General features: G+C 42.0%; 1 protein-coding gene across 17 annotated transcripts in view; it reads left to right on the forward strand.

Annotated features, from left to right (window-relative positions):
* Window positions 1–13,065, forward strand: part of PLCB4 (phospholipase C beta 4) — a 459,946-nt gene that overhangs the window by 271,217 nt on the left and 175,664 nt on the right. For all 17 annotated transcript variants that reach the window (XM_068232509.1, XM_068232508.1, XM_068232514.1 and 14 more), the window contains one exon: window positions 9,174–9,227. In XM_068232509.1, coding sequence (XP_068088610.1) covers window positions 9,174–9,227 — 54 coding nt within the window. The remainder of the gene's footprint in view (window positions 1–9,173; window positions 9,228–13,065) is intronic.

Genomic DNA, 13,065 nt, shown 5'->3' on the forward strand with positions numbered 1-13,065 from the left:
GATGTGGAATGCATTGCCACAGGAAGTCGTTATGGCAAACTCTATACCTGCATTTAAAGGGGGCTTAGATGCTTTCCTTGGTTTGAATGACATCCATGGCTACAATTACTAGGTAAGGCCTAATGATGTTGATCCAGGGATTTTATCTGATTGCCATCTGGAGTCGGGAAGGAATTTTTCCCTTTTGGGGCCAATTGGACCATGCTTTGCAAGGGTTTTTTCGCCTCCTCTGGATCAACAGGGATATGTGAGGGAGCAGGCTGGAGTTGTACTTTGTATTGGTTGAACTTGTTGGACATATTATTATTATTATTATTATTATTTAGTATTTATATAGCGCCGACATATTACGCAGCGCTGTACAGTGTATATATATATATATATCTTGTCACTAACTGTCCCACAAAGGAGCTCACAATCTAATCCCTACCATTGCCATATGTCTATATTATGTACTGTAAGTACTGTAGTCTAGGGCCAATTTTAGGGGGAGCCAATTAACTTATCTGTATGTTTTTGGAATGTGGGAGGAAACCGGAGAGCCCGGAGGAAACCCACGCAGACACGGAGAGAACATACAAACTCTTTGCAGATAGTGCCCTGGCCGGGATTCGAACCAGGGACCCAGCGCTGCAAGGCGAGAGCGCTAACCACTACGCCACCGTGCTGCCCCTAGACGTATGTCTTTTTTCAACCAAAATAACTATGTAACTATGGGCCATAGAATCCTAAGAAAGATGCTCCAGAGTGGAGAAATACAGGACATAAGAAACAGTTGTAGGTTTTATAAGTAGCTCAAATATTATTATTATTAGAATTACTGCTATAATAATAATAAAAATGCTAACATTTGTATAGTGCTTTTCACCTGTCGGACTCAAAGCACTTGAGAGTTGCAAAAACTACAGGCACATTCAGTAGGCCACCCTGCTTTGTTAGGGAGTTGTGCCCAAGGATTCCTTACTGAATGTGTACTGAATAATATTGTCCAAAAGAGCTTGTGATTTAACAACTTCACCCCAAAGGGGCTCTTACCCTAACGGACAAGAGCGATTTTCACCTTTTAGTGCTCATCCCTTTTTGCCAATAGCTTAATCACTACTAATCACAATGAAATGATCTATATCTTGTTTTTTTCACCACCAATTGCGCTTTTTAGGGTTGATATTTGTTTTCAGTAAATACTTTATTTTCTATGCATTTTAAAGGGAAAAAATAAAAAATACACTATTTCTCCAATTTCATCCCCTATGGTTTTAATATAAACACTGCTACTGTACATAAAACCCACACATTTTATCTGCCTATTTGTCCTGGTTATCACAACATTTTAATTATGTCCCTAGTACAAAGTATGGTGACAATATATTATTTGGAAATAAAGGTGTATTTTTTTCTATGGGTTTTTCTTTCACTAATTACACGCGCACACGCACAGTGGCAGCAGCACTGTTTGACTTATAAAAACGTCCTTTAGTCATTAAGAGGCTCTAGCAGGACATTTTTATAAGTCTGGTTGTATGGTTTTTATAAATGGGCTTCTTAAAGAAAAACAAACAAAAAATGACATTGAAATCGTGTCACAATCTTTGTATGGAAAATGTGAGTAACTTTAAAGCTTCAATTGAACCTCCAATGTTTTTAAATGCATACAATAGCAAATTTACACTAATTAGTAGTACATAATGATTTGGGCATTGCATGTCTTTACTTCTTACAATAAATACCATTTGTTAAAAGTGCCTAACTGGCTTCATTCTGTAGATTTTTTAGATACACCTTAATAAAATGGGAATGGTTGGTGATATTAACTTCCTGTTTGTGGCACATTAGTATATGTGACGGTGGGAAACTTTTCAAGATGTGTGGTGACCATGGCGGCCATTTTGAAGTTGGCCATTTTGAATCCAACTTTTGTTTTTTCAATAGGAAGAGGGTCATGTCTCACATCAGACTTATTGGGAATTTCACAAGGAAAACAATGGTGTGCTTGGTTTTAACGTGACTTTATTCTTTCATGAGTTATTTACAAGTTTCTGACCACTTAAAATGTGTTCAATGTGCTGCCCATTGAGTTGGATTGTCAATGCAACCCTCTTCTCCCACTCTTCACACACTGATAGCAACACCGCAGGAGAAATGCTAGCACAGGTTTCCAATATCCGTAGTTTCAGGTGCTACATATCTTGTACCCTCTTCCTATTGAAAAAACAATGGTGTGGTATATGGGGTACAAAGATAGTAGGGCATTCTTCATCAATGGAAACCTCAAGGCCACTGGATATGCGAAATTGCTACATGATGTTGTGTTTCCCTCTTTATGCACTGAAACTGGCACGTTCCCTGAGTTTTTCCAGCAAGATGGTGCCCGACCACATTATGGGTGTAAGGTCTGAGCATTCCTAAATGAACAGTTGCCTGGAAAGTGGATTGGTCGCTGTGGGCCAGTTGAATGGCCCCCTAGGTCTCTTGATCTGACCCCCTTAGACTTTATCTTTGGGGTCATCTGAAGGCAATTGTCTATGCTGTGAAGCTACGAGATGTGCAGCACCTGAAACTACGGATACTGGAAACCTGTGCTAGCATTTTTCCTGCGGTGTTGCTATCAGTGTGTGAAGAGTGGGAGAAGAGGGTTGCATTGACAAACCAACACAATGGGCAGCACATTGAACACGTTTTATAAGTGGTCAGAAACTTGTAAATAACTCACGAAAGAATAAAGTTACGTTAAAACCAAGCACGCCATTGTTTTTCTTGTGAAATTCCCAATAAGTTTGATGTGTCACGTGACCCTCTTCCTATTGAAAAACAAAAGTTGGATTCAAAATGGCTGACTTCAAAATGGCCGTCATGGTCACCACCCATCTTGAAAAGTTTCCCACCGTCACATATACTAATGTACAACAAACAGAAAGTTAATATCACCAACCATTCGCATTTTATTAAAGTGTATCCATATAAATGGCCCACCCTGTACATACAATATTATGTACATAAATAATAAACAAATCAATTTAAATTCAAACACAGGCTTGGCTTTACACCCATAACACAATGTCAAATAATAAACTACATATATACTAATATACAACAAATGTATTTACAAGTTCCATTCTAGAGCATGAATACTCTCTACGTTACAGACCTGAGAAGGAGAAATGCTCAAACATACCCCTAGTCATCCAACAAGGCAAAGGGTGAACAACAGAGAACAGAAACCATCACCTAACAAAACAAGTCAAACAAAAAAGCAAAAACACAAAACTACCACATAAACAATACAAGACAACACCTACATAGAGACCAGTCACACAATAGGCCCAGAAAAAAAAATCCAACATTCACCTTCATACGGTCGCTCACACAGGAAGGGATAAGTGTACACATTAGACAATGAATTAGCACAAACTAGCACAAGACAAACAACTATACAAGTGTGAAAAAAAACAACAACCTAACACTTAAGGACAACACTCAAGAGTCAACTGAAGGAACAACTCCTCCACAATTGGATACAGTAAGGCGCCCAGAAGCTCACTGATACCTATTGGGCACCCTATTTTGACCTGAGGAAGCGGTTTAGGCCGCGAAACGCGTTGTCTGAGGTGCTGTATGAGAATAAATATCTTAATTCAATAAGAGTGGATGTCTTATTGAATTAAGGTCTTATTGAATTAAGGCAAGAACCTTATTTGAATGTATCCAAACAGAAACAACTCACATATATAGTCTATATCCTACAATTAAGGGTGCCTCCTATTCTTACTGTATCCAGTTGTACCACCCCACAGTGTGGGGTTCTCACTACACCGTGGTGGAGCGAGTTTTTTTCTTTTGAAGGAGCAACGACCAATTATTGAAAGACCGAGTGGAGACGGGATTTCTCCACGTGCCCGGATGAGTGGTTGCTTCTACTAGAAACCCACACTTATATATATATATAAGTATTATATAAAATACTAATATTTTTATTACAAATACCCTACGATAATACACCATAAGGGCTCTCGGTGTCCCTGTGTTTCCCTTTTTCTATATTATCCAGCTTCGAAACTCCTCCACGTCTGCAGCCAATCATCAACTGAATCCAAAAAACCTAAACGTCTAACGTAAGATGTGACAAGAGACATGAAAGCTCAATGTAACCTCTCTTCCTGTTGAGATGCCAATTGCAATGTTACTGGACAGAATGGTGTCCATACTCTCCTCGCTGCCTTGTGTACTTTAAATACTGGTAAAATGGCAGTTCGCTGAGGCATTAAGTGAATATGACACCAAATCTGCTACCTCATTATTTTATCAGTTAGATTTATACCTATGTCTGTGATTGGTTGGTGGACCATATGATCATACTTATAGACACCGATTCACTGTAGAAGAATCATTCCTTTTCCAGGGAAAATTTAATTATTGCATTCTAGGTCAGAAATGCCTACCACAACATTGGTAAACTTTTCATGATGGATAATTTGGCTTTATAGTTGATCCATAGACATGAATACACTGTTATCGTAACCATGTGTTGTCGTTAGAATGTATTTACCATCGTTTTTATTATCTTAATATATTGTCTGTAGCATGAATACACTGTTATACTCCCCCCCCCCTTTTTTTTGTGATGGCATTTTATTTCCTTTAATAAAGCCACTGAGAAACTGCAGTGAAACCCAGGTATTGCAGTATTTGACTGTGCTAATTTATTTTACATCATGCAGTCCTCTTTAGTGAGATTTCAGGAAAGATTCAAAGCAGACTTTTGTTTCTTGAGCTCATACAAGAGAGGACAATGATGACACACCAGGAGGGAGGAATTAGGAGTGATCATGTAGACAGCTAAGAGGCAAGGCTGGGTTGTATTGTAACAATGCCTTCTAAAATAGTTGGATTTCACTGCTTTCTTCCACTAGCTATGGCGATTCATAAGTAGAGGTGCCCAATAAATGAACTTAAAAAGTTAAAAAAGGGTCTAAGTGATGGGTCTGTTATTCATTTTAATTGTAATAAATACATTATTTATTAGATGACCCTATGAGTTACTGTTTGAAACTCTTTTGTGTGTGTTTGTGGGGCAGGATTACTTCCTTATGGTTTTTATTGGTTTCATTGGTTTCATATTTAAAGCTGAAAAACTAACTATAACAAGTAACTTGTCTATATATCTTATGTACAGTTTAATCTGCAAATCTGTCTGCATACAGCTTTAATAGAATATGATTTCTTCCTGTGATACAATTACAGCAGCCATGTTGTTTGTAAACATTACACAGAGGCAGGCTTATCTGCTCCATCAGCACTCAGCCTAATCCCCCCTGCTCCTCCCTCCTCCCCTCTGCCTCTGAAATCTCTGGCTAGTAATACCTCCCCCTCCTCCTGCCCAGACTGAGCTCCCATGAGCCCTTGCTACTGCCAAGGCTCTCTGAAAACTGTGGGCAGGGCTTCTTTAGTTTATAGGGAATTAGAGTATTAAAACAAAAACAAAAAAGTATTTGGCTTGAGGAATGCCCTATAAACAATAGGAAAGGAACACAATTATGCAATGAGTACAAGTTAATCTCGGATCCACTTTAACTTTATTGGCACATGATCATGTCTAGACTTTGCATTTGATCCCCAGCCCCTTAAAGGGAACCAGAGACGAACGATCTCTGAAAAATGAAAAGATGTTATACATACCTGGGGCTTCCTCCAGCCCCATAAGCCTGGATCGCTCCCACGCCGCCGTCCTCCGCTACCTCTATCGCTGGTACCGGGTCCCTTCACTTCCGCCAGACGCGACCAGTTGTACGCATGCGCAGGGGCTCAATCTGGCTTTTGTACGCATGCGCTTGCGTCGACTGGCCCACATTGTGTCCAAAGTCCAACCGCACAACTGGGACATGACAGTTTTCAGCCAAGACACCTCCCCAAAAATTATGCATCAATTGTGTTTTGGGTTAAATATAGGTGCCACGTGACATTTGCCAAGTGACACGTGCCAAGTGACTGTCAGACAGCAGAGGAGAAGACACTAGTGCACACTAACTGTCACACTGGCACTGCTCACAGCACAGCAGTTCTGTAGAAAGCTAACACAGTAGTACTACTACTCTAACAACTACTAGCACTGACTGCAGTACTACAGTACTAACTACACAGTAATAACACAGTAATCCTAATCCCTAACCTAACCTATACTGTAGCTAGCTAAGGCTAATAGCTGGCCAGCAGGCAGCAGCTGGCCTGGTCTGTGCACAGCACACACACACAGACACATAGTAGCTGCAGCAGCCCTGCAGCACAGCACACCCTCTGACTGTCACACAATGAAATCAAGCTAATTAACAGTATAACAATAGTGTAGTGATAGTGAAGGGTTTAATCACTGAACAGCTTTAGGTGTATCACTGTGTACAGCACTGCTAGGCCAGCAGCACTGGAGCATGTCTCTCAGTGACTGAGCAGTCACACAGGACGAGATTTCTCATCATGGCACCCCCAGGGGGGCTGGCCAGGGTTCCCTTCTGTGATTGGGTGTCAGGGCTTAGGCTGGATGCCCTCTGATTGGCTCAATGAGGTCAGGTGGGGCTGGCGAAGGTTCCCTTCTGTGATTGGTTGCTAGGGCTTCTGCTGGGAGCCCTCTGATTGGCTCAGTGATGTTATCTCCTTAGTTGCAGTATTCCGATCCGTATATCTGTGGATATCCGGGTATGCAACCAAATATCTGCAGATAGCTATCCGGACTTAAAAAAAAATCCGGAATCCGAATCGGATAGCTGAAAAAAGTTATCCGATATCCAGAATCCGGATGAGCACCCCTGCTGTACACACATACTACTGCCGCTGGAACGCCAGCCCAGTGGGAGGGTCTGACGGACCTGTCGTTCATTGCGGTAGTGCGTGTGTATGCACCTTTAGTGTGTGTATGTCTGTTTTTTTCCCCGTAAGTTTTTGGTCTGTTTCACTTTCTTTTGTTCAGTATTATTTATTTAGTAGCAACTATTTTATTATCCTAAACAAAACTGGGAGGCGGAGAACAGAATCTTGCATGAGAAATGAATTTCTCAAAATCCTTAAAAATTTGTCAATGACATTTCCTAGAAATGATGACCACATTGGTCCTTGTCCTCTTTGCTGCACAATATGAATTTACGAAGAGCTACTGTGATGTGTAGGCGATGGTCTATGGTAGACGTGTGCTTCTCTGATGCTAGGTACACACTATGAGATTCTCTGGCCGATTTACTGTCAGATCGATTATTTCCATCATGTCTGATCTGATTTCCGAGCATTTTCCGATCGATTTTCGTTAACTTAAATAGGAAATAGAACGAAAAATGCTCGGAAATCGATCGGAAAGCAAATCGGACATGTTGGAAATAATCGATCTGACAGTAAATCGGCCAGAAAATCTCACAGTGTGTACCCAGCATTAGTCTAGAGATAAAAGTGCCCTTTCCCCCTTACACAATGCCTTCTCTTCTAGAATGTAATACAGAAATAATGTTGTTGTTTTTTTTTTTTTTTTTACCTAAAGCAGGTAATCGGTTTCCTGATTTCACTTTCAAATCAGTACATTGAAAATGATAAAACAGGAAACCAATATTGTCGCTTTGAAAAGCAAGAATTTTTGATTATTTTTTTTTTACCATACTTGAGGCCCACTGTGTTTTTGCATGTTTAAAACTGGTGCTAGTAAATATAGTATACAAAAGTCAAACAAAATGTTCAGGGAAATAAGAAATCTTTTCTCTTTACCCTGAGGAGCTCTGATACTAGGGGGCATCAGCTGACATAAGGAGACACAGCAGGATAAATGTGTCAGTGGGTAATGAATAACACTTTTTTTGAAAGTCCTTTCCCCTCACAGCAGCTCCAAGGTCTCCTTTTCATAGACATGAATCTTCATAGACATTTACATGTAGTCTGAAACCTGTTTATCAACAGTCAAGACATGTATGCTTGGCTATCATCTGGGGACTTTAACCAATCAACATGAAGCACCTTTTTGGGAGAGTCCTGGCACTGTTGTCATCGGCGTCCGCCACCCTCGTTCCCCGCCCTACGTCTCCATAGCTCCCGTGTCTCCTTAATGTTCGTCTAAGAGATGGAGAGCTATTGTGAAGTAGGCGGGCGCGAGTTTCTAGCTGCACCTGGGCAGTGAAAGAAAGTGCTTGTAAATACGGGTTTCCTATCTCTGTGCCTGCACTGTTTGGAACTTGCACTTGCATCTGTGCAGCTTCCTGGTTTTCATATTGGACTGGAGGATTCCATCAAATATGAAGACCACCAGGGACTGGGAACGGGGGTGGCGGGTTGGCGACAACAATGAGCACTGCCAGGATGCGTCTTAAAGTGTATCTGAGATGTAAGGATATAAAAGTTTTATACATACCTGGGGCTTCCTCCAACTCCCTTTGCACCGATCGCTCCCACGTCATCCTCCTCTGCCTCCTCATTTGCCTGGTAGAAGCCCCGTTAGCTGGACCAGTCGGCACAGTTCGCCTGCACGCGCATCCCCGTCTCACTCCCATGAGAGCGACCTGCACCTCCCGGCCAAGGGATCACGGCGGGGCATGCGCACGTGGCTGGGCTGCGCATGCGCAGTACGCCCTGGCTGGCCAAGCCAATGGGGCTTCTACCGGGCAAATGAGGAGGTGGAGGAGGACGGCAAGGGAGCAATTGGTGAGGAGGGGGCTGGAGGAAGCCCCAGTTCTGTATAAGACTTTTATATCCTTACATGTTAGGTTTCCTTTAAACTGTAATTTAGCCCACCAGCTTCAGTCATATTTTTTTTTAGCCCTAGTTCAGGGATACTCCTCACCTACAGGGCCCCATTAATGGCACAATCTCCCAAGCGATCGACTGTACGATGCATTGGATCAGGTACAGTTAATGGTGCTGATCGGCGAGGAATGATCACTCTATTTACCGTTTCTTTGATCCAAATTTTGGAACAACTCTTTTAGTCTGATAGGATTGGTTATGTTTTCACTATGTTGGTGGGCTCGAACACTCGTTTCTGATCTATCGCAACGATCGGATGGTCAATCATATGCGAAATTGAATGGATAATGGGCTCCTTAAATTGTTTTATTGATATTTTACCTTGTACCATATTCTGTGAGCAATGCTTTTTGTAAATGTTGCTATTTATGCATCTATAAATCGGTGCTAACATTTGTGTTCTATTACAGCTGGATGAAGCTCACATTTCTCACAAATGTTAATGGGAAAATCCCAGTCCGAAGGTAAGAAATCTTCAGCACAGGTAATTGGGCAGATTTATTGCAGCAATGATGTGCAGAGTGTGGCAAACATTCCAGCTCCAGTTCTGTGAAGTCAGGTCTCTAAGGATGAATTCCAATTAGTGAAGAAGACTCACCTCGGGCCAGTTCACCAAGACAGGTGCAAAGAAGACTACAATGAAAATGAAATGGACGCATAAAGCGATCAGTCAAAATCCTTCTTTCATTTATCAGTTAAAACCTTAATTGCTGTGAGAACTGTACAACTTTTGCCCCAGTTTTTATAGGAGCTGCCATGTTCTCCCCTCTCCTTCTTGCTGCCCATTATTTATTCAGGGGAAGCTGTGAAGATAGCATCTGTGGCTTCTGTAAACTCTTTGAAGCATAGTGTCCTATGTCCCCGCTCCCCTGTTGATGAAAGCTTTTGTTTGCTCTCTGCTAATGTGTGCATTAAAATAATTACATCAGTCCTTATCTGCCTGAAATGTCTGCAGTTGAGTAGGCCTAGGAAGTAGGGTAAACAAAAAAAAAGTCTTCTAAACTTTTAAAGAACCACTTTTTTGAATGCCAAAATTTAAAATACATCTAAACACATACAAATGAGACGTACCGTACGTTTCTTCCACAGTAGAGTAAACCATAAATTACGTTTTTCCCTATGCTGCTATCACTTACAGTAGGTAGTAGAAATCTGACAGAACCGTCAGGTTTTTGACTACTCCATCTCCTCATGGGGGATTCTCAGCACGGCCTTTATTGTTTATAAGGACACTCTCTACAAAGATGTTGCCCCGCCTCCCTGCTCACTGCACACTTTTTTGGGCAGTTGGAAGAAGCAACTGCCATTTACTAAGTGCTTTTGAAAATAAAGAAAACCCAGAGAATCCCCAATGAGGTGATGAGCTAGTCAAAAACCTGTCAGTTCTGTCAACTTTCTGCTACCTGCTGTAAGGGACAGCAGCATAGGAAAAAAGTAATTTATGGCTCATTTTAGTCTGGAAGAAATGTTCGCATTTTCTTGATAGTGGTCCTTTCAATGTAAAAAGAAGAGGTAAAATTCAAGTTTTTTTTTTAATAATGAGCCACATTATTGGCCTGTGTTTTTAATGTGCGATTGAGATGCCCTGAGTGTTTAAAATGGTGCTCAGTTCACTTTAATGCTTCTTGGCTGGATTGTTTCTGTAACATCAGTGCATTTCTACGACCTTACCTTAGTTATAGGATATATTTACGGTGAGGTTTATAAAGACACAGAGCAGCCGGGCGGCGTGAAATGGAGGCAGCCAGGGATTGCATGGGTAGCTGGAGACAAGACAAAGCTGCTGGTTCCACACCATTTACTTGACAGGCAGCTGCGCTGACAAACATACTCCTAGGAACTCGGGAGCCTTGTTGTAACTCAATTATAGGCCGAAAATACATTCACTTCTATCACAGGTCATTAAGGTGGAGCAGGGAAAGAGAATGAATACATTTTTTATCATTATTTTTAGAAAACAAGTACAAAAACACCCATTGCCTCACAACTCGGGCTGTAGCATCAAAGATAGATTCTTCATTATTACGTACTTGATGTTGGCTTATACACTCTGAATTTACAGAAAACCTACTATAAAGTGAAATAAATATGGCGAGTACTGTACTTCCATTTAAAAAAAATCGACTTGCCTGGCTTACTTTGCTCACGGTCAAGCTCTAAGTGTTTTTTCCAAAATGCCACTCTTAGGACCCCCTCGTCCATACCAGTAGGTATTGGGAACCTAGTGATGTGAAGAACCAGGGCATCCTTTGTTTACATAATTGCCACCACCCTTTTGAAATGAACAGAGAGGTTGTCAGCAGGTTTTTACTCAGTAGTTCGAGCTAGTGAATGGGAAAGAACATTGGTTCTGGGGGTAAGAAAAGTCTTGACTTTTTGGATCACATGACTCTCCAAGTCTGGAAGTGCAATTGGTAAAAGAGGTACTAGACGTGGGATGAGGTACCAGAGGTAGAAGGAGGTACCAGAGGTGTTAGATGGTACTAGAAGTGGAAGAAGGTTCCTGAGGTAGAAGGAAGTTCCTGAGGTGGAAGGTGGTACCAAAGGTGGGAGGAGGTTCAAGAGGTGGAAGGACATACCAGAGGTGGGAGGAGGTACTAGTGGTGAAAGGAGACACCAGAAGTGTTAGGAGGTTCCAGAGGTGTAAGGAGCTACCAGAGTTGTGAAGAGTTACCAGAAATGGAAGGAGGTTCGAGAGTTGGGGAGGTACTAGTGGTGGAAGGAGGTATCAGAGGTGTTAGGAGGTATTAGAGATGGAAGGAGGTACCAGAGGTGGGAAGAAGTACTATAGAGAGGGAAGAGGTACCAAAAGTGGGAGGTGGTATTAGTGGTGGAAGGAGGTACCAGAGGTTGTACCAAAGGTGGAAGGAAGTACCCGAAATGGGAGAAGATACCAGAAGTGGAAGGCAGTACCAGAAATGGGAGGAGGTACCAGAAGTGGAAGGCAGTACCAGAAATGGGAGGAGGTACCAGAAGTGGAAGGCAGTACCAGAAATGGGAGGAGGTACCAGAAGTGGAAGGCAGTAGCAGTGGTGGGAGGAGATAACCGAGGTTGGTAGACAGCATTGAGGACACTGAGGAAAGCATTTTGGATAACATTACCAGACTTAAAGAGAAACTCCAACCAAGAATTGAACTTCATCCCAATCAGTAGCTGATACCCCCTTTTACATGAGAAATCTATTCCTTTTCACAAACGGATCATCAGGGGGCTCTGTATGGCTGATATTGTGGTGAAACTCCTCCCACAAGAAACTCTGAGGACCAAGGTCCTGGCAGTTTCCTGTCTGTGAACCTTGTTGCATTGTGGGAAATAGCTGTTTACAGCTGTTTTCAACTGCCAAAACAGCAAGCAGCAGCGACATCACCTGCCAGCAGTAAAAATGTCTCCATGTGATAATGCCAGAATGTAAATCAGGGATTTAAAAGATTTTACAATGGGCAAACACTGATTAAATCATTTATACATAATTATTGTAAAAATAAAGCACATTTTTTATTACATTATTTTCACTGGAGTTCCTCTTTAACCTTCACTGGCATATAAAGCAGCCTTGTTTTTTACCTGGTCTGCAGATATTCTGTATTTGGACACATTTTCCTGGCTTTAAAGAGAACCCGAGGTGGGTTTGAAGAATATTATCTGCATACAGAGGCTGGATCTGCCTATACAGCCCAGCCTCTGTTGCTATCCCAAACCCCCCTAAGGTCCCCCTGCACTCTGCAATCCCTCATAAATCACAGCCACGCTGCTGACAAACAGCTTGTCAGAGCTGGCTGTGTTTATTTCTATAGTGTCAGTCTGCTGCTTTCCCCGCCTCCTGCAGAACTCCAGTCCCCGCCTGCATCCCTTCCCTCCCTGCTGATTGGAGGGAAGGGACGGGGGCAGGGACCGGAGCTATGCAGGAGGCGGGGGAGCAGCTGAGACTGACACTACAGATGTAAACACAGCCTCACAGCACGGCTGTGATTTATGAGGGATTGCAGAGTGCAGAGGGACATTAGGGGGCTTTGGAATAGCAACAGAGGCTGGGCTGTATAGGCAGATCCAGCCTCTGTATGCAGGTAACATTTTTTAAACACACCTCGGGTTCTCTTTAACAAGTTCTGTTTTTACTGGTGACTGCCTAGCGATTGACCTATCCATTTAAATTTGAAAAACAAATGTTTGCTTTCCTAAAACAGAAAGAATTTGCGATAATTCAGGTTGGAGTGAGCTCGAGATGTCTCCCAGGCATCACTGCTGAATATATGCAAATTAACCATTGTACCCTTTTAAATTTGGAGGGGTTTTCTAATTAA

This window comes from Hyperolius riggenbachi, chromosome 4 (assembly GCF_040937935.1).
Source record: "Hyperolius riggenbachi isolate aHypRig1 chromosome 4, aHypRig1.pri, whole genome shotgun sequence".
In the NCBI taxonomy this organism is placed as follows: domain Eukaryota; kingdom Metazoa; phylum Chordata; class Amphibia; order Anura; family Hyperoliidae; genus Hyperolius; species Hyperolius riggenbachi.